The sequence below is a fragment of the Ambystoma mexicanum genome, chromosome 3p (genome assembly GCF_040938575.1).
Source record: "Ambystoma mexicanum isolate Mex_15411 chromosome 3p, UKY_AmexF1_1, whole genome shotgun sequence".
Classification (NCBI taxonomy): domain Eukaryota; kingdom Metazoa; phylum Chordata; class Amphibia; order Caudata; family Ambystomatidae; genus Ambystoma; species Ambystoma mexicanum.
The window spans coordinates 1215498591-1215522379 of record NC_090925.1 but is presented as its reverse complement, the minus strand read 5'-3'; the positions used below and the strand labels follow the sequence as shown (position 1 = coordinate 1215522379).

General features: G+C 44.2%; 1 protein-coding gene across 2 annotated transcripts in view; it reads left to right on the top strand.

Annotated features, from left to right (window-relative positions):
* Positions 1 to 16215, top strand: part of ADAMTS2 (ADAM metallopeptidase with thrombospondin type 1 motif 2) — a 2237498-nt gene extending 2221283 nt beyond the window's left edge. For both annotated transcript variants that reach the window (XM_069652661.1, XM_069652662.1), the window contains one exon: positions 14871 to 16215. In XM_069652661.1, the coding sequence (XP_069508762.1) occupies positions 14871 to 15307 (437 nt within the window). In that variant the 3' untranslated portion in view covers positions 15308 to 16215. The remainder of the gene's footprint in view (positions 1 to 14870) is intronic.
* Positions 16216 to 23789: the final 7574 nt, after the last annotated feature.

The following is a 23789-nucleotide window of genomic DNA, read 5'->3' as shown; positions in this document are numbered from 1 at the left end:
GATCCTTTAAAATCTCTTGGAACTTACAAACCTCTGACCTCTCCTCTCTCCCTGTCGCTGTCCCCCAAGGATCTGTCCTTAACCCTCTGCTCTTCACTCTCGATACCTCTGCCCTAACAACACTTACCTCATCATTCGGCTTTCAATGTCACCTTTTTGCTTGTGACACTCAAATAATTTCTCCTTTCCTTCCTTCACCCCAGCCATCTCGGAACCGATTACAAACTGTCTCACTTCAGCATATTACTGTACGGCTCTCTGCTGCCTCATGCAGAACTCTTCAAAAACAAAAATCTACTTTCTCCCGGCTTCCAACACCAAGTGTGCAAGGATGCTATGCTGAAGCATTTGCAACATCAATTCGAGAAATTGCAGCAGAAACAACATCAACCTGTCAAAATGTTGGTAACTACCCCGGGAATGTCAAGCTCAAGACTGATGGAAGTGATGGACAGTACATCACTAACACATGCTCTGTGGGTTCTGCAGGTGCAGCCTACATAGAAGAGAATCGGTGGGACACCCTTCTCAGTAACCTGGGCATCTTGCATATTGATGGGCCATCAACAGGAACAGACAGTGGGCCATCATCTATTCAGACGTTTGGTGCTTACACACTGGAACAGCGCTGGCAGTGGCAGTCACCAGTGCCATTGGCACTGATTGAGCATGCTGGGTGGCTACCATGGTTCTCTGCTGCTTGGTACGGCATGCCCAGCAAAGACCTTGTACAGCATCCTGACCTTGGGAAGTATTAGGACTCGAAACTCGGGGTTGTGGTGGCAGCTGGGTTACTGGTGGGGCCAGTAGTGGTGAGGGACTAATTCTCCCAATTAGTCTCCTGGTGCCGCCACTGAATATGGTTGCACTTGCTTTTCTGCCCCCCTCTCTTTCTTGCCTCGGCCCTCCACCGTGCAGAACACCTCACACTTGCCACACTTCAATGTCTTTAATGTCTTCCCTGGTGGCAGGTCAAAATACCGCCACACCTAAGAGCATAAAGGCTGTGTTGGGAAAGAGGTCTTTGCTCACTGGGAGTCATGTGGCTGCCTTGACCCATCTTCAATGGCAGGGGCAGGGTGAGGCTCCTCCTCCATTACTTCCACATGGTCGGTTCACCACCTGCTGCAGCACCATCAGAGGATGGCCAGCCTCCTTCTCACACTCCTCTACATCCTCGACCTGCTGGGGTAAGACCACTCCCTCCTTGGTTATAGCACCCCCAGGCATGAACCATCCCACTGTACTCCAGTGTGCTTGCAGCGACCGCACTTCCGAGCAGATGAGGAGTGTGCTGATGCCCCCTTCCCGCATCACCTGCATACCCTCCACTCCACCACAGGCCCTTCCTCCATAAGGGCTGTACCAGATAATCTGTCTCCCCTGACTCCAATGGAGCCTCCATCTGAGGCCCTACCTACCCTTCCCATGTGCTGAAAGGGGATGGAGGTCTCACCGCCAATGGCCCAGCCTCCTCTTCTACTCCTCCAGACGATTTAGAAGCTTGACAATAATGCTTGGCCTGAGAAACAGTGCCAAAAAACAGCCCAAGGTTCCCACCATCCTTACAAATCCTGAGGAATTCCTCCTCCTCTTGTGATAAGAAATAGAGTGTGTCCTCCCTTCGTCCCAGCTCCTTCCCATCCCTGCGCCACAAGCTCGCCATTCCCTATTCCTAATAGATCAAACATTTTGAGAACAAGAGAACTAGACAACCAAAAAGGTCCAAATAACCGCACCCAAAGAACAAGACATTACACTACTAAAACAGGGACAGGAAAGCTTTTTTTTTTCCTAACGTTTCATCAGAAGGAAAATAAGGGAAAGCGGGCAAGAGGAAAGGGCAAAGTTGTTCTTTTTTGCCTTTTTATTAGGGTTAATCTTACAAAACATTGCACGAACACTTAGCAAACACGGTAGCACAAAATAGCATAAACTCTCAAAATGACATGGACCTACACAGTCCAAATACAAACCAAATACAAAAACGGATTCTCAAATGCTTGAAACACCCTGCAACCGTGTGTCTGCCCCACATAAGATCCCTCAAAGTGTAGGAAACCCCACAGACGACCATAAAGCGAGCTGGGCCTTTTATCGAGCCCCTGAATTCCTTTGGGAGACTTCATAGCCCTGATTGGATAAACAAACTCAAGGAATGAGCCAGAGAGTACATTGACTTAAAAACAATCTCATTTTATGACGTTTGGCCAGTCATAATCAACAGAGTGGCTCTGAGGGGCACTAAGAGGCGTCATTTCTCCCTGTGATGGAGCAACATATTCCCACTGGGGTACTAAAATGAAGCATTGCTTTCATTCTGTGGTATTAATGACTCCTCATACCAGTCGTCATCATGTGGCGGTTGAGGTCTCCTTAATCTCTTCTCTCATTTTCTTGTCAGTAGTTAGTCATATCTTCTTTGCTCTATGGGGTTTTCACAGCCGTACAACCATTTCCAGCACCAATCATCAGATCACCTGCGTGGCCTTCCCCCTAGTAACAGTGAGAAGGGCCATGAGGCTGCTAGTTAGGGGTTGGTACTGAAATCATTCTGGAACCCTTCTTACCTGTCCTTCTGTGAACTTCAGGCTGCAGTCACTAATTGACTGATTCCAACTCACTGTCCACACCTCAGCATCACACTGTCAATCAACTTGAACAGTCCATTCTCTCTCCTATCTCTGCTTCTGAGTGGCCGGCCGCTTAGGGATTGTCTCCTCATACAGCATTGTTTTCATTTGATTTGATTTGTACTGACAGAGCTCTAGACATAGCAGAATAAACTGCATCTGGGCACAGATCGTACCATGGGTAGAAACAAAGTAACAGGAGGGGGAAAATGAGCAGCGATTATTTAAAGTTGTATGTATTGAGGGGTTTCCAAAATAATAATAGGGATGACATTTCTCTATGTGACGTGGGGAATGAGTTACAAAGATGGGGCCGACAATGGCTACAAACATCACTTCTGGAACTACAGTGAATTATAGGTACAATTAAGAGATGTTGATTGGTGGATCACAGATTATGAGCCAGGTTATTTTTTTTCCAGACAAATCAACAAGTGCCAACCCGTGAATACATTTCAAAACCAGGAAAGGCATTTTAAAGCCAATCCTCTGTCTACCAGAAAGCCAATGAAGAAAGATGTGAAAATGTGAAATAAAGGACATTTTGGCATTAAGTTGGAATTTATTTGAGAGCATCCAAGATTTTACTTCCTCAGCACAACAAATGATGCTTTGAAAAGTATAATGGAAGGTGTCTACAGGGTTCTGAACACGCAGCTAAATGTGTTTATCATCAGCATAGGAGTGATAGTTAAGATTGTATTTAGAAAGAATGACAAGTATTAATCTCTAATGTATCCTGGAGTAGTGAGCTTTCAAAAAAGAAATTTGAAATTAAATTTACAGTGTATTTGAAAGATGCGTTTTATAGTGTCCCAAATCCTTTTCCAAAATGTTTGAATAAATGTACAATCCATAAACATATGTTTGAGTGTACCTTCTACATCTAGAAAACTCCAGCATTTGTCATTGTGTGCAATCTTACATTTGAATAGTTGAGACAGAGTTATAAAAACTCTATGATGGAAGAACTATAAAGAGTCAAACTGACAGATGGAGTAGTCCATGAAATGTGTTTCCAAATCCTGCCTCCAGGCTACTGGTGGCCCCCATTCTGAATCAAAAGTATGTTCAGTGCACACATTTTTATAGAACACTGAAGAGGTAAACTGAAGATTGTGCAAATGGTGAAACATGTCCTACCAATGAGCATGCGCATTGCACATTAAGGCCTCAAAGTTATCCATTAATGCATGCATTAGAATGGTCTATTGATGCCAATAAAATAAGGGGATAAAGAATTTGTCTCTAAAATCCTTAAAGGTAAGCAGCACCCCTTAGTTTAATAATTGGTGAACGTAGGTAATACCTTTATGATGCCAAGTTCTCCAGAAGGCAGATTTGCCATTTACACGCATCAGATTATTAAACCCAAGATATTGTGAAATCACTTGAGATGGGAATGCAGTAAATAAATACATTCTAATATTATTAGCCGAAATGACAACACTTGTACATTTAATTAATCTATTTTTGGCTTTAAGCATATAAAAATCTGCAAGTGATAAAGGGGAAACCATATCTTTCTCTAACCGCAGCTATGCTGGTGCAATGTTGTCATTTACAGGTGCAAACCACATCTCTGCCTGTTTTAACACAAATACTGAGTGATCATTTCTAAAATTAGGAAACCCTACACCTCCATTCTGGATCTTTTAAATTTGCCAAGCAAAAATCTGTTTTCCTTTTTTCCTTAAATACTTGGCTAAACATAATTCAACTGAAAGGATACTAGTAGCATATATAGGGCATACAAGATAATGGGTGAAATCATCATTTTGATGGTCTTAAGACGACCCCACCAAGACAGGAACAAAGGGGGCCATGCATTTGGTAATTCTTTAATTCTAGACAATAGGGCATTCTTATTTTCTTTGATAATATCTTTTATAGAAGAAGAAATGTTCACACCCATATGTTTAATCCCATTTGGGCCCCACATCTTACCATAAGCTTGAATATGTCTTTTAGAACAGTGGACATTAAGCAACAATATTTCAGATTTATCTGTGTTTAATTTGTAACCAGAAGCTAGTGAAAAACGTTTAATGATAGATAGAAGGCTATGCTAGCTGGTATCAGGATTTTTAAGAAGAAAGAGGACATCATCTGCATAAGCAGCTGATTGTATTTGTCCACCACCAGAATCAATGCCTTGTATTGTTACGTCATTTCTAATAGTTTCCAGAAAAGGTTCCAAAAACTAATATGAATAATAAGACAGATAGGGTACAGCCTTGCCTAGTATCCCTAAACAAAGGGAGGTATGAGGATGTTTGTCCTTTAACAAAAACAGCAGTTTTTGGATGTGAGTATAATACCTTGATCATGGATAGAAAGGGGTTATCAAGGCCATGCCATTTAAGTGTATCAAACGTAAAATTCGATTCCACCCTATCAAAAGCTTTTTCAGCATCAAGAGCTACAGCTACATACCTGTCTTTGGATTTATCAACAATATCTAAAATGTCTTGGAATAATCTAATGTACAGCCTACCCATGACATACCAAGGCTGATACTTTTGAACTAAACTGGGCAAAAAAGGAAGAAGACGATTGGGCAAGACCTTGGCGAAAATGTTGCTGTCAGCATTTATAAGGGAAATAGGCCTACAGCTTTGAGGAAGTTTGGCGTCTTTATTAGGCTTAGGTGACACAACAAGCATGGCTTCTGTAAAGGTTCCTTTAGATGTACTATGTGTGACAAAGTGAGTGAAAAGCTCATCCAACTTGGGAACACAAATTTCTTTAAAATGTGCATAGAAATCAATGATAAAGCCATCTGGGCGTGGGGCTTTACCAAAGATAATCAATCACCTAAGGGATTTCATTGCGCATTGTGGGATTCGTTAATGAACTGAGATCTGGTTCAGGATAAGCAGAGCGAGAAAGATGCTTCAGGAAGTCTTGCGATTGTGAGTTATTCGGGTTAGATTCTGATAAAAGTTGGAAAAAATATCAATGATATCTTTATCCCAAAATGTTCTGTTACCCAATGTATCCTTGAGAACAGCTCCTCTTGCTCTTTATTTTTTAATCTTGATGTAAGAAGCAAGTGATATACTTGATTCATTAGAAAATTGATATATTTTAGTCTCATATTTGAGCAACAAAGCCAAAATAATTGTATTTATTAAGTAATTCTCAATTGTATAATATTATTTTGAACGTATCTGGAGTGGCATTCTGTGTGTATTGCTTTTCAAGAACATTTATTGTTTCAAAATAGTCTCTGATTCCTGTCTCAATGTTTTCTTTTTCTTGGCAACGAATGAAATGATTTGCCCTCTCAGTACAGCCTTATAACAGTCAGAGTGATTTGGGACAGAGGTATCCTCACTCCAATTATCAGTGAAAAAATTATGAGTGGACTCGATATAAAATGGAGCAAACAAGTCATCCTTTAACAAAGCCGTCCCTCTGTTTTAATTATGATTGTTTGGTGCAATTTCAAGTTTAATTTGGACTGGAGCATGGTCTATAAGGATACACAATCTATATGGGTATGTAGTATTTGGATGGACAAGGATTTAGAGAGAAGAATATGATCGATTCTGGAAAAGGAGTTATGAGAACTGGAGTAAAAGGTGGACTCTGAGTCTGAAGGGTGAGTTATGCACCAAGAACCGATAAGGCCCAATCAAGAAATAAAGTTCAAAAATGGCTTATGTGATTTAGAATTCATAAAACGCACAGTTGACTTCCTATGAAGGAAGGGGTCAATGATTTCATTACAGTCCCCCAGAAACAATTGGGTTACATGAATTAGCTTAAAAAAGATAATCTTTCAAATGCAACCAAACGGTGGGATCTGGTGAGGTAGGACATATACATTGAGGATAGCATATTCAACAGAGTCAAAACAAATTTTGCCAAGGAGTCACCTACCGAAAGTGTCAGAGTCAGACTTGATCACTTTACATTTAAGAGCTGTATTGAGAAGAGTAATAACCCCATTCTTCTCACCATTGCTGCACTTGAAAAGAGCTGACCTACCAATAACCTCTTAAATTGAGCAGCTTCGGCTCCTGGAAGGTCTGATTCCTGAATGCAGCCGATAGATGGTTTGGTTCTGTTTAAATAAGAAATACCTTTTTGTCTCTTAATAGGGTTGTGTAAACCTTTAACATTCCTGAAGTAATATTTAGTGGCATTACTTCAAAACTGAGAAAACATACAAACCATATTGGCTCATATAAAAAGCACAGAGATTAGTATTCAGCCCTAGAGTGGAACAGCAAAAAGGATTAACCACAGCATATCATCTTAAATTATCCTGGAGGCACAACATGAAAGGGGGATGGAATTCAATGGAAAGGGAGACCACAAACAGAGTCAACACAAAATTAAGGTGAAATACATAGCAACTTGCAGATAAGAGTTTTACTGTGGCTAACTGGAAACAGCCAGCTCAAATCATGCTGACTAGGAGAGCTGCAGAGATGGAGAGCTGGGTGGGAGGAGATCAGTCCCATCTCCATTCCGATAGGTCATGTGTTACTGAACGATGGAGACTGTGCACAGTTACATGTCAGCCAGGTTGTTCTGGGGGAGGAAGTGAAGTATCCATTTCTTCCATCTTATGAGTTTGAATAAACTGCCTGAGGTCTCTTAAATTCTTAAAAGTAGATGTATGGCCCTTTAAAGTAAACTTCATAGTTCCTCAATGAATAATTCCATATCTTGCATTTAGTTTCCTTAGAGTAGGTCTGACAGCGAGGAGTTCCTTCCTTCTTGCTGTCAGGTCCCAACTCTCACATATCTCATCAAATTCTTCCAAGAACCCGCCCAATTGCGCAATATACTGGCATCCTTTTGGACTAAAGTGGTGTAGAGGAGGTCGCCTGAGTACAGTCCCTGAAGAAACTAAAAAGATCTTAATGGAAGATGAATGGTGACGTCACGGGAACCCGGACTGACTCACATATAGAAGAAATGACGAACAGAAAAGGACGCAAAGAGACGAAAACACCATGAACAAGAATATCATGAACCTAAAGTGAAAGGACAATGTCAAAATGTATGAAGCTTAAGCTGTAACCATGGCAAAGATATTTGGCCAGTTTGCACCTGTACATATGCTTGGAACCGCAAGAAAGCTAAGAAAACAGTGCTGCTTGCTATGCTTGGTAGAAGAATAGTGCGGCAAGCGCCAATATACATAATCTACCTCAAACGAAGCACATTATTAGAAGCATAATTCTACTTTGCACAAGAAGCAGAATCAACCCAGGCTGCTAAAGGCCACACGAGAAAAGCTTCATATTTAGCAAATACAAGAAGTGACGGCTGAAACGAAACTCAGCAGAGGCAACTCGTTCCAGGAAAGCCAAGGTCGTACCAATACAGGAGCCGAAGAGTAGCTACATTTAATTGAAACTAAGAACAGAATATCCTGCCTCTGAAAGGTCAAGATAAGACGAAGGCAGGTGGTGGGTGAAACGAGAATCAAATACACAAATTGATGGAAAAGAGGCAAATTCAAGGTGTCTGAACCACGTGACCAGCCAAGCCGGACGAAAACGAGAGCTCACACCTACGCATGGCACAAGACCAGGCGAAGATATCAGAACTTTTCCAGACAGAAGATGCAGTCTCGAGGCCAACCACAGTAAAATAATTGACACATGGCTACTAAAGTGATGATTGATTGTGACAATGACTGGAGGAAGGCCGGATAACTAAGGGGCACCTCGCACCTGGCCGGCCATTCGGCGTGCTGATAAGCAAAGTGGAAAAGTATGCATTGGGTTAGTGCCAACCCAATCACAATGGAACAAATAATCTAGGGTCCTATAGTTAGTAGAACCAATGGAACGTCGTACTTTTAGTGACGTCTGCAGTAGTCACTTTTTGAAGGAAGGGCTTAGAGGCCCACCTGATAGTGTTTACCCAATCCCCTCACTCTGTTACCATATACAGATATAGGGGGTCATTACGACCCTGGAGGTAGCCATACTGGTATTTGCGGCATGGCTACCCCCATTCCGGGTACCGGGGCCTGGTTCCTGGAATCAGGAAATACTGGGCCATTCAGACCATGGAGGGCCCGGTATTTCCCCATTCCAGGAACCCATGCCCATTCCCATTCGAGCCCCCATAGGGCTCAATGGGAATGGGGAGCATGCTAAGAACGGGCCCGTTAATGACGGGCCCGTTGTTAGCATGCTGGTCTGCTTGCGGGTCCCGCTAAGGACGCCTGGTAAAACCAGGCATCCTTAGCGGGTCCCGCAAGGAGACCTCGTAATGCGGCGGTAGGGGCTTAATGGGGCCAGCAGCTCTACCGGCCCCATTAACCCCCTACCCCGAGGGTCGTAATGATCCCCATAGTACCTATATTAAAGTTTCATTTCCCGAACCAATAGAATGGCATGTCAACTTTTGAGTGTTACACGTCAATGATGACGAGTTTTCAGTATAAATGTCATGATTTTTATGAAGTTCATTGGAGTTGAAGCGAGAAGGAAGATCGCGCCATTGCTGATATTCATAACTCCCTGTTTTTTGTACTTGTCATTAAACTGGGTCCCTTTGCCAAACTGTTGCTTTGTCCTTATTGATTGGTGTTGGAGTAATATATCTGCACCCCCATCCATCTCACCGGTGCCGCTATCTTGTCTTAAAGTGCTTCTGAGCAAACCCCGACTCTATGGGCCAGTTGGGGGTCTCGGAGAACAGGGGTCACCCAGGCTGCATGATCCCAGCCTAGGTAAGAGATAACAAAGGCTGTCCTGGCCTGCATGTCCCGAAACGTGTCTGATTTAGTCAAAAAGTGTAATTGACACTGCATTACGAATGTGGAGTATTTTTGTGGGTCCTCATAGTACCTTTCAGGAGAGGCCAATGGCAACAGTGGTTCTGACGTCACCTGTACATTCACAATAGTAGGGGTAGGTGGTCAGGTTTTGTACCTGTGTGGCCAGCTTAGCGTAATCCTGCAGAGTAGCAGTTAGTTCTGCATTTAGGTCCTGCAAGGCCATCACTATGTCCTCCATGTTGGGAGTCAGTGCTCCCCGGGCGCAGGGAGATACTTGGGCTCATGCTTCTTTCAGATCCTGCTCTCTTGCAGAGGTAGCACCCACTCCTGCCTGCCCCCAAGGGTATATTGACGTCTGCACTGGTAATTACACAGATAATCCGCAACTCCCGTGAGGAAAGAGGGTTAGGGTCCATGGATTGGATGGGAAGGGTGTTCTAGGGTAACCGGATAGACGGTTAGGGAGAGGTCAAGGATGGGTATGGGGGTAGTTAGGGAAAATATGCTCCTCGGCTCTTGTTGACACGTTGTATATCTGACAGACATTCACACATTTATCATGCCTGTGTACATGTACAAGCCTAACCAGTGGCTCTGTAGTCACTGCTGCACAGGGTACTGATATGCTTTGTTAGATAATTTGGCAAACACTCATACACATTAATGGTTCTTTTGTGACCAGTAACTAACACCCCAGTTACTTCACTGGATTACCCCTAACATCCCAGTTGTGCTCACTGGTTACCTCTTATTCACACTAGCATGATAATATGCAGGTAATGAACAGAAAACATGTACACATGACATCTACTACGATATAAATGTGCACTTAGCTTTGTTGCTCTGCTCTTGCCTCCAGCTCCATGATGTGAGATCTGCACTGTCCCTGCGAGTTTTGCAAGCACCAAGGGGGCGTCTAGCAGTCTCCAGAAAACAGTACAATTTGGCACTGTGTCTAGTTCGAGTGAATCGAGAGTTCATTCACTATACGCAAGCAAGTACCTGATGTACCGGTTATTCGTTACAGTTCGATCGCGGGTTATGGTGAGTAAGGTGGCCTAGTTAGCATAAACGTTTCCCCAGGCGTTCTAGGTTAGTGCCCCATGCAGTTAGTGAGAGTCCCGACAACAGGGTGTTAAAGCGAAAGAACCGCAGTACATGGCTTTTGTCTTGCAGGGCCTGAAGTGAAGATCAGGCAGGGCTTGGCCCTGCAGCTGGTTTTGCCTTAATCGAATTGGAGCCTCTCTGGAATTCCTCCGCTCCCTTGAAAGTCTTAAGCACAAGCGGATTTCGTTACACGTGCATACGCATTGGTGCTGGCGTGGTCTGGGGAGTTCCCAGATGCTACGTATCTCTCACAGAGGCTGTTAGGAAGCATAGTTCTTCCCCCAAGGTCCCTCCTACACATGTATGTTGTGTGTTTGCGGTCTTTTGTTTCTTTTGGGGCATGGTCCGAGTTGACTCCTGCAGCTTCCTGCTCACTAATAAGTAGCACCTTCAGGAAGGGCAAATGTGGCACCTGCTGTGATTCCCATACCTTTTCCTAGGTTTCCAGGCATAGTTAACCCCCATAGCCCCTGTGTTCATGACTCTCAGGGTGCCCGCCACAGTGCTTTCTTGTCTGGCTCTACACCTCCTGATACTTGCAGCAGTGGTGTTGGGAACATCTTGAGAAATATATATTCTTCAGCCATCCATATTAGTTGCTTGGTTTGTATCACTTTAATTAGTATCACCTGAATATGTGTATAATCCAGCAGAGCCAAAATTAAAGTTCTGGAAGAGGCACCTGGGTTCTGTATAGAGCTAAGAGGGCACACACGATGTGCTCTTTGGATGTTGAGTTGTACTGATGCTGGAAGCTCTAGGAGGCTAGGGAGCATGGAATTTAGAAATAAAAAAGGATTATCTCTCTCTACTCCTTCAAGAAGTCCAACAATATGAAGGTTGTTCCTTCTATTCCTATTTTCTAAATGTTCAGACTGCTTCTGATGTGTTTTAACAGCTGTCTCCAATGCCACCACGCTGTTAGTATCATCTTCTGCATGACTAACTCTTCGCTCAACTCCGAACATTCTGGATTCAAACAATGACCATTTATCATCCAGTTTCTGTAGCTTGGTATTGGTAGCCTCCACGAACAGCTTTAAAGCATGAAGTTCCATTAAGATAGTTTTCATAGTTGGCTCTTATATTTCCTCTTTTGGCAGTGGGGAATCACTTTTGGGGTGCTTAAAAGTATTAGATGATGTAGGAGATACCTCTTTATTTTGGCCTTTTGTTGAGGATGCCATAATACAAGATGAAGATACCTCAGGTAATAAAGTAGACTGGTACTTCGAAGATGAAGACAAATATGGGTAAAAGATTAACGAATTGTGCTAAGATATGTGTATTACAAGGAAAAACAATGCACTTGCTCCTTTAATGAAGGTATTACATGTAGGTACCAGCCAGCACCTCTTGAGGGGAGAGATGTGAATGGTGAAGAGAAAACAAACTTGCCGCCTTAGTAGATAGAATACTGGCAGGTACCAGCAAAAGCCACTTGAGGGGATTTAAAATCAAAGCAGCACACAATGAAAGTAGGACGCTTTCGTTTATATTGCGTTATTAACGTGGTGAGCCAACTTGGCTGAAGAGAAAGCACGTCGGAGCTCAACTACCCGCACTTCTGCTCCCGCTCTCCCACACTCGCCAGCGCTCTTCAGCCGCTTACCTCCGTAGTGCTGATTCTAGTAAGTAGCCACGAGCTAACTTACATTTTATACATGTGCCCCCAAAACATACTTGTTCTATAGGAAGAAACACAAACAGGTTTCCTGTTCAGCTCCATATACGGCCCTGTATCTTCTGCCTCAGGAGCAGAACCATGGAACTAAGCCGCCATCTCATTTGGCGCTTAGCCACACACCCCTAACGCAACCAAGATGGTTTTAATTGTTTCCAAGGGGTCAAATGAATATTTTTATTGTTCCACAGGGTCATGCCAGAGACGTTCATTGTCCTCCTACTAAATCTTTTTTTTTGATACAAGTGGTGGCCAGCTTCACTCTGCCAGCGGATCAGGCCTTTCTAGATGGAGCTTATTTTTTGAGGTTTTGGATGAGGTATTAAGGGTGTTTTCTCCAATAGGCCCAGTGTGTAATGTGGTGGGATTTGAAGTTAAGTATTCTGCATCCTGGAAGCCTCTGGAGGACCTTCAATGCTTCAGTGATGTGGTCCCTTAGTTTCATGCCCTGGATCAGTCGAGTGGTTTATTCTGTAGCAGTAAAGGTTGGTGGATCCAGCTTCTGAAGAGACCTACGTAGAGGCTACTTCAGTAGTCAACGTATGAGAAAACCATTTCCATTGGCACTTGGGTCTTTGTTGGGCAGGTTAATGAAGGGTGGTAGGCGCATGAGAAAAGGTGGTTGTCAGTCATCTAGTTTGTATGTGCACCAAGCAAGTTAAGATATTTTGGAAGCCAGGTGTGATTTGAATGCAATCTGTGCATTGTCTTCGTACAACTGGAATGAGAGAGAAACAGTACAACTGGAATGGGAGAGAAACAGTAACAAAGTGACATGCCAGAGGTTGCAGGCAAATAAATGGCCAGGGAGATAAAATAGAGCCTTGAGGGACTTCACAGTGATTGACTGAACTCACTAATCAGAACATTCCAGATCTAACTTGTGCAATTATGCAAGTACAGCCTCTTTGATGGACGCTTCATTGGGTGACACCCATTCAGGGACATTTAACAACACATGGCAACACTAGAATTGCACAATTACCTTCTTTGGGTCCTTGAATGGATGAGGGAACACCATTTTAATGTCCATTTTCAAACCGGTTGATGGCTGCACCAAGTCAGCATAATAAACGCTGTCTTTTTTCATATGCTGCCTTCGACGGGTGGAATTTTGACCTGGAAATGTAAAGCAGCTTCATATGTGTTATGTTTCAAGAGGCCCAGGGAAGGTAAAAAAAATGTATAAACTTAAAATCATGCTGACTTTGATATATGAAAGCTGCTATATCTATTACTAAGAGCACTATGCTATTGGGTTATATTTTTCGTAAAAGAAACTCCCAGCCCTCTATAGGATATGAAGAGAGGCTTGTTTGGAACACTAATTTGGCTATGGTTTGTGCATGAGTGGAGTGTCAGGTCTCCTGATCCAACTTTTAGTATATGATATCAGATGCATACAGAGATTGCAGATGCGCATAGACCCTTGCACCAGTGATAGTCTGGACAATTAGGCTATTGATATTGCTTCACAGAGGTGATTATCATCTGCCGTCAATTAAGTTTGTAATAGATGTAGCCGCTGCAAAAAGGAAAGGACCAGAAAACAAGACTTCTCTGCCTGCACCCCAAGACTATGGAACCATCTCCCAGCCAGCATCAGACTCACCCCCACGCTCCTACAATTCAGAAACCATCTCTTCAAGGAGTCTCTGCTCCTCAACACCTAGGCCATCACATTGCCCCTCGCGCCACCTGACTCACTGGACGCTGCCCGCCCCTCACCCCCTGCCACAGCTGTACCCTTCCTATGTGCCCCTTTGTATCCCACCCTCATTGTATATCTGTTCTGTTGCTACCTCTGAAAAGCGCTCTGTTATGCAACTATACTTTTGTATACCTCTGTACAGCACTCCATAATGTATCTGCATTGTTTTATACCTCTCTTTAAAGTGCTCTGTTGCTTCTCAAAGCCATGTCCACGCTCAATAAATACAATAATAATAATAATAACAATTGATTCACATTGAGATACTATTATTGTACATAGTTTGAAACAGCTGTACTGGAAACAAGACATAGAGCTCCTCATAGGCTGGTGGGTCTGTGAGGACCACTCCGTGAGGTCTTCTGCACCCTCTCCTGGTATCCAGCGGGGCTCTTTCCCCTCTGAATTATGAGCCTCGTTTCTGCTGGGCCTTTCGTAGGCTGGGATGGGCACGAACTTGCTCCTGATATAGTCTCCCCAGCTGAGTGCGTGATCGGGCTATGGCCGCAATAGTTCTGTTTAAATCTTGCTTTTGGCTTCCTCTGCCAAATTCTTGTCTTCGTTAGTGTCCTTTTTTCTATTTCTCTCTCCTGTTGCCGTTAGGCCAGGGTAACCTCTCCAATTTAGGAGGATCTCTGTCTTGGAATGATTTGATTGGTGAGAGGTAGCTTCAGACTATTTCTCATGTTAGTTACAACTGCAAATTGTTGCAAAACCATCATGTAGCGTGCGGCTTCACATAAGAAACCACCATTTTATAACGGCACACAGCGACTGTCTGGCAGCTACCTGCATTTTCAAAAGTCCAGGGCCTATTTATGCAACCCCACAGTGGTTGAACTGTTGCATTTACATGGGTGAAGAATGTTATACAATCCCTGCAACTGTGCGATCTCCTGTGAACCCTGCCAGCAATGTTCTGAAGTTAAAGGTGTGTATTTGATTTTTATTTAACGAGCTTATTTCTTTGTCTTCCAGAGTATCGTTGCCAAGCCGACAAGTCCACTTTTTGCCGCATGGATTCGCTTGCTCATTACTGCTCATTGCCTAGCTTCTACAACCTCTGCTGCAAAACCTGCCAATCCTTCTTAAACAACACGGACTCCAACCTTAATAAGGATAACGACATTCTAGCTGCGCCACGCCCGCTTGCGAGCCCAGAGAGAAAACTGCGCATAAATTCAACGGCTTCGCCGTCTGTTCATGAGGTGAATGCAACACATTCAAATGCGACAGAAGATCGCCAGGACACTAACGCCGTGGACAGGTTACAAAAAAAACATGCACCAGACAACGAGGTAACGCCGCAAAATATCATTACCAGAAGTAGAGCAACCTATGAAAGGATAAAAAATCAACGGATCCGGCAACTGATTGACGAGAAACTAAAAGCAGCAAGCAAAAGAAAACATTAGGCAGAAAGGAAAGCGGCACAAATCTAAACTGTTTCTCTTATAGAGATGTTACCGACCGCCAAAGTAATGCCAATGTCAGGGAAAGTGGTGCTATGGCAAAATGGCCGCCTTTTACTGGTCACGCTCAACGAAACTCAAAGTCATGCACATCGCGTTTCGTTGACTAGGTTTACAAGGTGTAAGAAGGTGCTAATGTAATGTATTTGTTTCTACATAAACTGAAGCACTTAGCTCTTTATGACAGGTCCTGTTGGTAGTGTCCATACATGGTTTCAGTATTGACAATCAATAATTAAAGTGCAATCTTGCTGCTTTGCAGCTTCGTACTGTATCAACAATGCCGCAAGACACATGGATCTCTCAATATTGCAAAACCATATAAACACGCAAAGCGGGGGGAGGGGAGGAGAGTGAGGGCCGCTCACTCTGTTTAGCATGCCATCTTCAGCAATTTTAAAAGCAATGTTATTTTCATTAAACTGCACTAAAATCTGTTTTCATGACGACTCCTGAAGGAATAATGGGCAGACGGAATCTTTTCTTAAGAACCATTCACAAGTTGTCTTTCTGTTTTGCTGCAGTTGCTGATGCATTTATTCAACTGTTAATTTCCATATCGCACGACATATGCAGTGTTTTAAAGGTTCGATTCAGCTTATGTGTCTCTAACCTCCGACCGCTACTGTCTTGTCTTCTCCACTATGAGTGGAATCATGTGTGTGTTCTGTATTGTTTGTCATTAAGAAAATGTGTTTTTTAATGCATCTGCAAATGAATGCTTTATTTTTATGGAGGATACCACATTGTATTATAACCACTTGAGAAGGCCATGTGTGTGCCAAGAAAAGGTGAATGGCCCATTGCACTTAAATATATGCTTATAAAAGTAGAAATTTAGAATGAGAATATCCACTGAGTACTGTCTTCCATTACATGCTCATGCTATCCCTTACTGAATTTCATGAATTTTCAATGTGTCCATTGCACTTTAAAACAGAATCTAGCTATTTGTTTTTACCAACTGCTAAATTTTACATTTTAGCCAAGTCAGTGCACCTTATGTTTGAAAATATGCAGCAATTAAGATCAAACATGTGGGCACCATTGCAGCAATGTGGTGGTTGGTTAGGTCTGTTTCCAAAGGTTTCTCCTGCTGTGTCCCCAAAAGTGGTGATGCCGCTTTAAGAAGGCAGAGCCACGGACCATGAAAGCCTGTGCCATGGGTGGAGCCGGGCTAGGGCGTTGGAGAATGTTTCTGGAGTTTAGTTCAGTGGCAGTTGGAACGGCATTAAAGAAGGCTCCCTGCACCCGTCTACGTTCTTTATTTGTATGCTGCGTGCCATTTGAGAAGCAAGTGGCTAAAAGCCAGTACCTTCAGTGAACACAACAAGTGGCAACGAGACAGAAGAGCCCACTGCAAGCACCAGCGGTGAAGAAAAAACAAGTATGCTGAAAGTTAAGTCGAAATCAGACGTTACTTTCATTGGCCGCCTCCAGTACAGGCGCTGAGGTGGGAGTGCGGGCACTTGCCAAGACATGACACAGCCCACCAGAGTACAAGCCAGTGACACCCATAGGTGATACAGAGGTGACACAGAGCCGGAGAAGACACACTTCCCGTGGGGGAGCAGCGATCGCCCCAGTTTACAGAGAGGGCCGGTGGACATTCCGCGCAAAGGTGAGCCAAGGCGGCACGTGAGAATGAAGCGGCGGCCTGATAAACCCAGCCAGTGGAAATGACCGTTGAGGTGTGTGTCGGCATACAGCTACTACTTACAGCTACTACTGCCAGCCAAATTAACGCAGTGAGGGGGAGTGAAATTAAGAACACTGGTGACGGGATGCCTAGTACAGAATATTCGGCACACAGGAATATTGATTTATAATGAGTGCAGTAAGTGTGTAAACAGGCAGGTGGAAGGTCACTACAGCCAAACCCTGGGAGAGGTGCTACAGAGTACGGCAAGAAGAAAGCAGTGATCATAGACTTCCAGGTGAATACGTCATAGCTCATTCCAGTAAAAGCACATCGCAAGCAAGATCAACCATGTGAAGATCCCCAAAGCGGCACACACAGGGCCATGTTTCTCCACAAACCACAGCCATTCGAGCTAGCACCAAGCATAGATTGGCCAGAATGCCTGGAGGAATTCCATGATTTCATTCAGACAGTGGGCGATCATGAAGCAGAAGGGAAGGTCCACATTCTCATGAACCTGGTCAGCAGGGAGGTGAAAGACGTGATAAAGCACCTAAAACCAGCTAATAAGGCATTCTATGATTTATTGGTTGGGGCACTAAATAACAGGTTTGTGGCACAGCACGATACAGACTTAGAGAGGTTTACATTCAACCAGTGAAACCAACTTGTACATGAAACAGTGGATGAATATGTGCTTAGATTGTAAAAACAGGCAGGATATTGCCTGTTTGATCAATTTTCCAAGGAGGAGGCCATTCGTCTGAGGATAATAGAGGGGTGTACATCCTCAGGTCTTCGCAAGCATCTACTGAAGAAACCATGACCTCTTTCGGAACTGTTAGACCTTGAAAGAATTTATGAAAGCGTTGATTCACACATGGCAGTTATTGAGGCTCATAAAGCAAACAGTGGCATTGTGGCAACTACTACGATCCTGCAAGGACAACAACAGTGGAGTGATGGCAGAGATAAACCAACCTCTCAGGGTATAAATGACACAGACCACAGAGGACATGGGGGAAAAGAAGGACGTTCAGGTTACAGATGTGGACTTTCATTTCCTCATTGAGATCAATGCCCAGCCATAAATCAAATATGGAACAAGAACAAGTGTAAGCGGCCTGGTCATTGCCAGCTTGTGTGTAGGAGCACCCGGACATCATCATTCAACTGAAGTGAGGGCAGAGAAGGCCCATGCCGAATGGTAAGAGCAGTGGAATGTGGTGAAGACACACCAACGCCTGAAGGGCAAGTGGCTGATGATGCACATTTCAGTGGCTACATGTATGAATAGGCGCACCTTATGGGAGAAGAATCTGAAGGGTCACCATCACCAAAGATTGCATTGCAAATATGTTCAATAAAGGGTTGAATGTGTTACTGACACAGGAGCCACGGTTGACATTATGGATGCCCAGCAATTTAAAAAATTGACCCCACCCCGCCCGACACTGTTACCACCCAGTGTCTGCATATTTCAGTGAGGTGCGAGTCAACCGCTTCCATGCTTAGGATGGTTTCAGTATTGTAGTCACAATGATAATAACACCTTTCATGGCCACGATATACATGTTGGAAACACCAAAAGTGAACAGATACCTCCTCAGTTTCACGTACGAAACTAAGTTGGGTCTTATTCATTTGACGTACAGTGTCACTGCACAGGCACAGGCGTCGCCAGTCCACTCCAAGGAAGATATCCAGCAACTATTTCCCAGCATTGTCAAGGATGTGGAAAAGCTCAAAGGGGCACCTGTGAAGTTACACATAAATGACAAGGTGCATCCTGTCCCACAACACCCCAGGAGATTGGGCTTTCTCCTGGAAAGGGTGGAAGAGGAACAACAATGCCTGTTACAGAATGACATAATTGAGCCAGCGACGGGACCCACCCCGTGGGTGTCTCCTATTGTAATAGTTCAAAAGGAGAGTGATAAAATAAGAATATGTGTGCACATGGGAATACCCAACACAGCAATTGAGAGGGAACGTCACCATTGTCAAAGTATAGAGGAGATGATAACAAGACTCAACAAAGCTGTGCGCTTTGCAAAACTATATCTCAACCAGGGTTATCATCAGTCGCCCCTTCATCCTCAGTCCAGGCACATTACGACGTTTGCTATCCACAAAGGACTGTTCAGGTACAAACGGTTGAGCTTTGGAGTATCGTCAGCAGCAGACATTTTTCAGGAGACGATCAGACGACTCTTGCTCCCCATTAGACAATGTTTTAACTATAGCGACGACATTCTGATTTTTGGATACACCCAACAGCAGCATGATCAGCCCCTTACGCGAGTCTGCAAGGCATTGGAAGAAGCAGGTCTCATGCTTAACATGGACAAATTCTCAGTAAATCAAACGGAATTAAAGTTATTTGACCATATTTTCACGCACCATGTAATGAAGCCTGACCCAGAGAAAAAGACCACAATTTGTCAAATATCTCGCCCTTGGAATGTAACGGAATTGAGGTTGTTTCTGGGGATGGCAGGATACTGCTCATGGTACATCCCGCATTATGCTACTGTAACTGTGCCACTCCGTCATTTATTGAAGCAGGATGTTCCGTTTGTGTGGTCCCTTGAGTGTCATGCGGCGTTCCAGGACATTCAAAAGATGCTGTTAAATGCACACCATTTGGCATATTTCACCCACAAAAGGAAACAGAACTGTTGGTGGATACCACTCCGGTGGAGTTTGGCGCAATTGTAGGACAGAATGACAGGTGAAAAAAATCATCCAATCAGTGTGGTGGCATATGCAAGCAGGGCGCTGTCGCCCATTGAGAAGGCATACTCACAAGCAGAAAAGGAAAGCCTAGCTGTCGTATGGGCATGTGAACATTTCCACCACTCTGTCTGGGAAGCACTTCACTATAGTTACAGATCACCAGGCACTGCTGTCAATATTTGGCAATCCACCGTCACGCATGCCACCTAGGATTGAAAGGTGGGATATGTGACTTTGGGAGTTTGACGTTTCGATCATTCATTGGCCGGGTAAGCACCTCAACCTTGCTGATTACATTCAAAGGAACCCAGTGTGGAGAGATGTTGGTTGACTCATAAAAGCTGGCAAAGAGTATATACACCACATGGCGCTGCAGGCATTGCCAACTACAGTTACTAGTAATCAAGTGTTGGAGGCCATAGTAGGTGACCAGAGTTTGAGATCGGTGACAAGGTCATCGTACAGCAGCGCCAGATGAGAAAGGCTGACACGAGGTATGCGCCCAATCCTGAACGCATTGTAGCAGTCAAAGTACCAACGGTAACTGTGACCAACGGGGAACGTGAGATAACAAGAAATGCGTCTCATTTCGGACACTTCTTGGGTCCAGGAATAGAAGAGTCGGATTCCTCAGATGACAGTCCTGAAGCCAGTACCGAAGAGGCCGAAGTGGAGCCGTTGATCGGTGATGGCTATGAAGACGAAGCAAGAGGAAGGGCAGGTTAAATCATTCCCCGTCTGAGGCGGTTGATTGGAGAGGTATGAACAGTGACTGCAAAGGGAGGGAAGGTGTTGTGTCCCCACAAGTTGTGATGCCGCTTTAAGAAGGCAGAGCCACAGACCATGAAAGCCTGTGCCAGGGCAAGAGCCGGGCTAGGGAGTGGGAGAATGTTTCTGGAGTTTAGTTCAGTGGCATTTAGAACGGCATCAAAGAAGGTTCCCTGCACCCCTGTCTCTGGGCTTTATTTGTATGCTGCGTGCCTCTTGAGAAGCACGTGGCTACGAGCCAGTACCTTGAGTGAGCACAACACTTTCCTTTTTGAATGTCAAATGCTCATCTCGACAGAAAGTTTTCAATTTGTTTTTACTTTCAGGCTTTTATGGCGTAAATCTAACTTGTAGGCTTTCATGAGTTAAAGAGTGCAAAGGACTATAGATATGTGAGCAAATCGTAATGATAACCGAAAACCAATATGTTTCATACATTAGTGGACTTCCAATGATATGGCGTAATGAAGCTTTCAGGGACACTTCAGCAAATGAGATGCATGGTACATCTAATAGTTGTGTAGTATTGTATTTTTTGTGTTAGCAGCAGAGGCAGGCCCATTTCTGGCTGCTTTGGCAGAGTTAACAAAAAAATGTCGGCAGTCATAGGACTGGTCTTGGAGGGGTAGCACGTGGAGACATGAAAAGGAGACAAATGAAAACAAAATGTGTTTTGCCCTCAAGGGGTCTTAGGAAATCTGTAGCATGGGGCCCTGGACCCTGAAGGAAATGACTGCGTCCAACATGGGAGAAGTCGGAAAGACCTTCAGTTCCCTCACTTGCCCAAGGTTTCTGGTGTGGGGGTCATGGGCAGCTAGCTTTAGTAGTTGTCACAGCACCTTAACTCAGAAGGCCTTCATTGTAGCACAAATAATTTCGAATGCAAGCACAAATGTTTTTGTTTAACACACTTTTTGACACAACTAGTGACTTGAGTTCAACTTTAATTTTTTATTTTTTCAGAATTATTGGGGATTTTAAGTGCCCCAACACTACATACTTCTCAGAACGCTTCCTGATTTAGTCTCCAGGTGAACTTTATTTCATCCCTTTTTCTGTGGTTTGTCCCTGGATGACCATTCTGTGCTTCTCTTCTTCCTAGGCTCGCCACCAAGAGTGCCTTTGCCCATACTTTCTCAACCCACTCCTTGTTCACTTTATCCTTGCTCGGGATCCCAGGCCTTCCTGTCTCTGCCTTCTCCTTGGCCACTTTTTCCTTGCTCAGGATCCTGGGCCTTCCTGTCTCTGCCTTCTCCTTGGGCATTTCCTCCTTTGTTAGGTAACAGACTCGTGGTTGCTAAAAAGGATGCCAAGTCCAGGTGTGCAGGAATAAAACAGGTTTTATTTAGAGAAATGCACAGAAAATGAGTCAAGTTTAAGTGGGATTATTCGCAATGTCAGACGAAGACAAATGAAAAAGTGGTCAGGAGTATTCTTCTAACATTGGGGCCTCTCCAGCTGGGAGGGTCTTGTCCAAGGTTTGCCCGGTATCGGTCTGGCAATGTGGCCCTCTTGGCCTTGACGAAATTCTCACAATGATCCCAAAAGTATGCTGTTTAACAGTGTTTAGGACACCTGCACCCTGCTTCATGAGGAACTCTAGGCGTGAGTCTAGCAGAATCCTCTGCCCCATTACTAACAAATGGTTCATAGGTTGTCAAGGAACCAAACCCCAAGATCTGTGAGCGAGTGCCTGGATACCTTAGGGCTTTGGTGCTAAACAAATGTTATAACATAACATAACATAACATAATTGAGGCCAGGCAGGATGACAGGGAGAGGTAGCAGAGATGGCCAGTGACCATGTTTCAGTGGGGATCTCAGATGCACTTTCTGCCACCTCCACCTTTAACAGACTCTGTCCTTTCTGGTCCCCTCTGTAAACACCTTCCATCACCTGTGCCTTCCTAAGCATGACCTGGCCGTCTGTAAACTTCCATGACTGTATTTATTCTTCTAGGAAACTGTCTTGGTTCACCCCTCTTGCCCCTGCTCTTCCCTCCAAGTGTGATGTCTTATCCTGACTGTCTGCTTCTTTGCCTCCTCTGTTTTTCCCTGTCCCCTCCACCTCCTCCATAGTCTCATCTGCGTGAGTGACAGTGGCCCTGATGACACTGTGACTCAACATTTAGCTGTGGCAGAAAGCCGTGCAGGGACATCGGCTGAAGACCCTTTCATAGCAACGTGCCAGAGAGATGGCAAGCTCGAGATCAGTGTTATTGGAATGGCCATCCTACAACTACGCCCACAAACACCCACCCAAATCCCCTTTCGGTCACTGCATGCCACTCTTTATCTTCCTGCAGCCACTGCATCACCTCTAGGCTAAATTGCTGCACGTTCTAGAACTCCACGCACCACATTATATCTTTTATGTTCCTAGTTTCATCATGAAGGACCCCCTTCAGGGTTGCAGCATCACTTTGATACTGATGTCCTGGTGCCTGCCTCAAAACCTGGTGAGTTGGGGGCTGTTGGGGAATGTCACTTTGGCATGTGTGAGAAGAGGTTTAGGTCTTGTTTCGCTTGTGGGAAACAGCACAGTAGATTATGAGAAATAAGCAGGGATTCTGGCTGCTGCCCCAAACAACGCTTTACAACTGCCTTCTTGCCAAAAACGGGCCCTGCCCATGATGGGCAACGTTTTCGCCAGGCCACATAGCACAGCACCTGAGCATGTTTGAGTAAGGTTTTAGGCATCTGTCAACCTTCCAACCAGCATTCTAAGGAAGGCGAAATGGATGATGGTGGCCTCCAAATTTCAAGCAGCCCTTTCTCTGAGCTAAAGGTTCCTGCCTCCCATAACGCTTAGCAATATGCTTATGGTAATTGGCCGGAGTTTCCAGACTACACCTTTTCCCTCATCTGCCAGCCCCTAGATGCTTGTTGTGTTGCACATGGGATGCAAAGTATCTATTTGCGAGAGATGTTAGGCAGAAACCTGTGCAGTTCCCTTAGGGACCACTGCAAAAGATTTAGGACTACAGGTGGTTGGCAGTAAACCCAATTGGTAGCAGTCTGTACACCCAGATTTACCTGGTAGCTGTGGCTGAGCAGTCAGACTTCTCTCAAGATGAGTTAGGCAGTATATAGAGTATACACAATAGGTACCGAGATACAGTAGCACAAGAAAACACTGACCAGAGCTTTGATGTAAAAGTATATAATTATTTATTTAAAGACACACTTGTAAATTACACTAGCACACAAAGGTAAGTAAATTCAACACACAGTCACTATTATATATATATACAACCCTAATTACTTATTAGACAA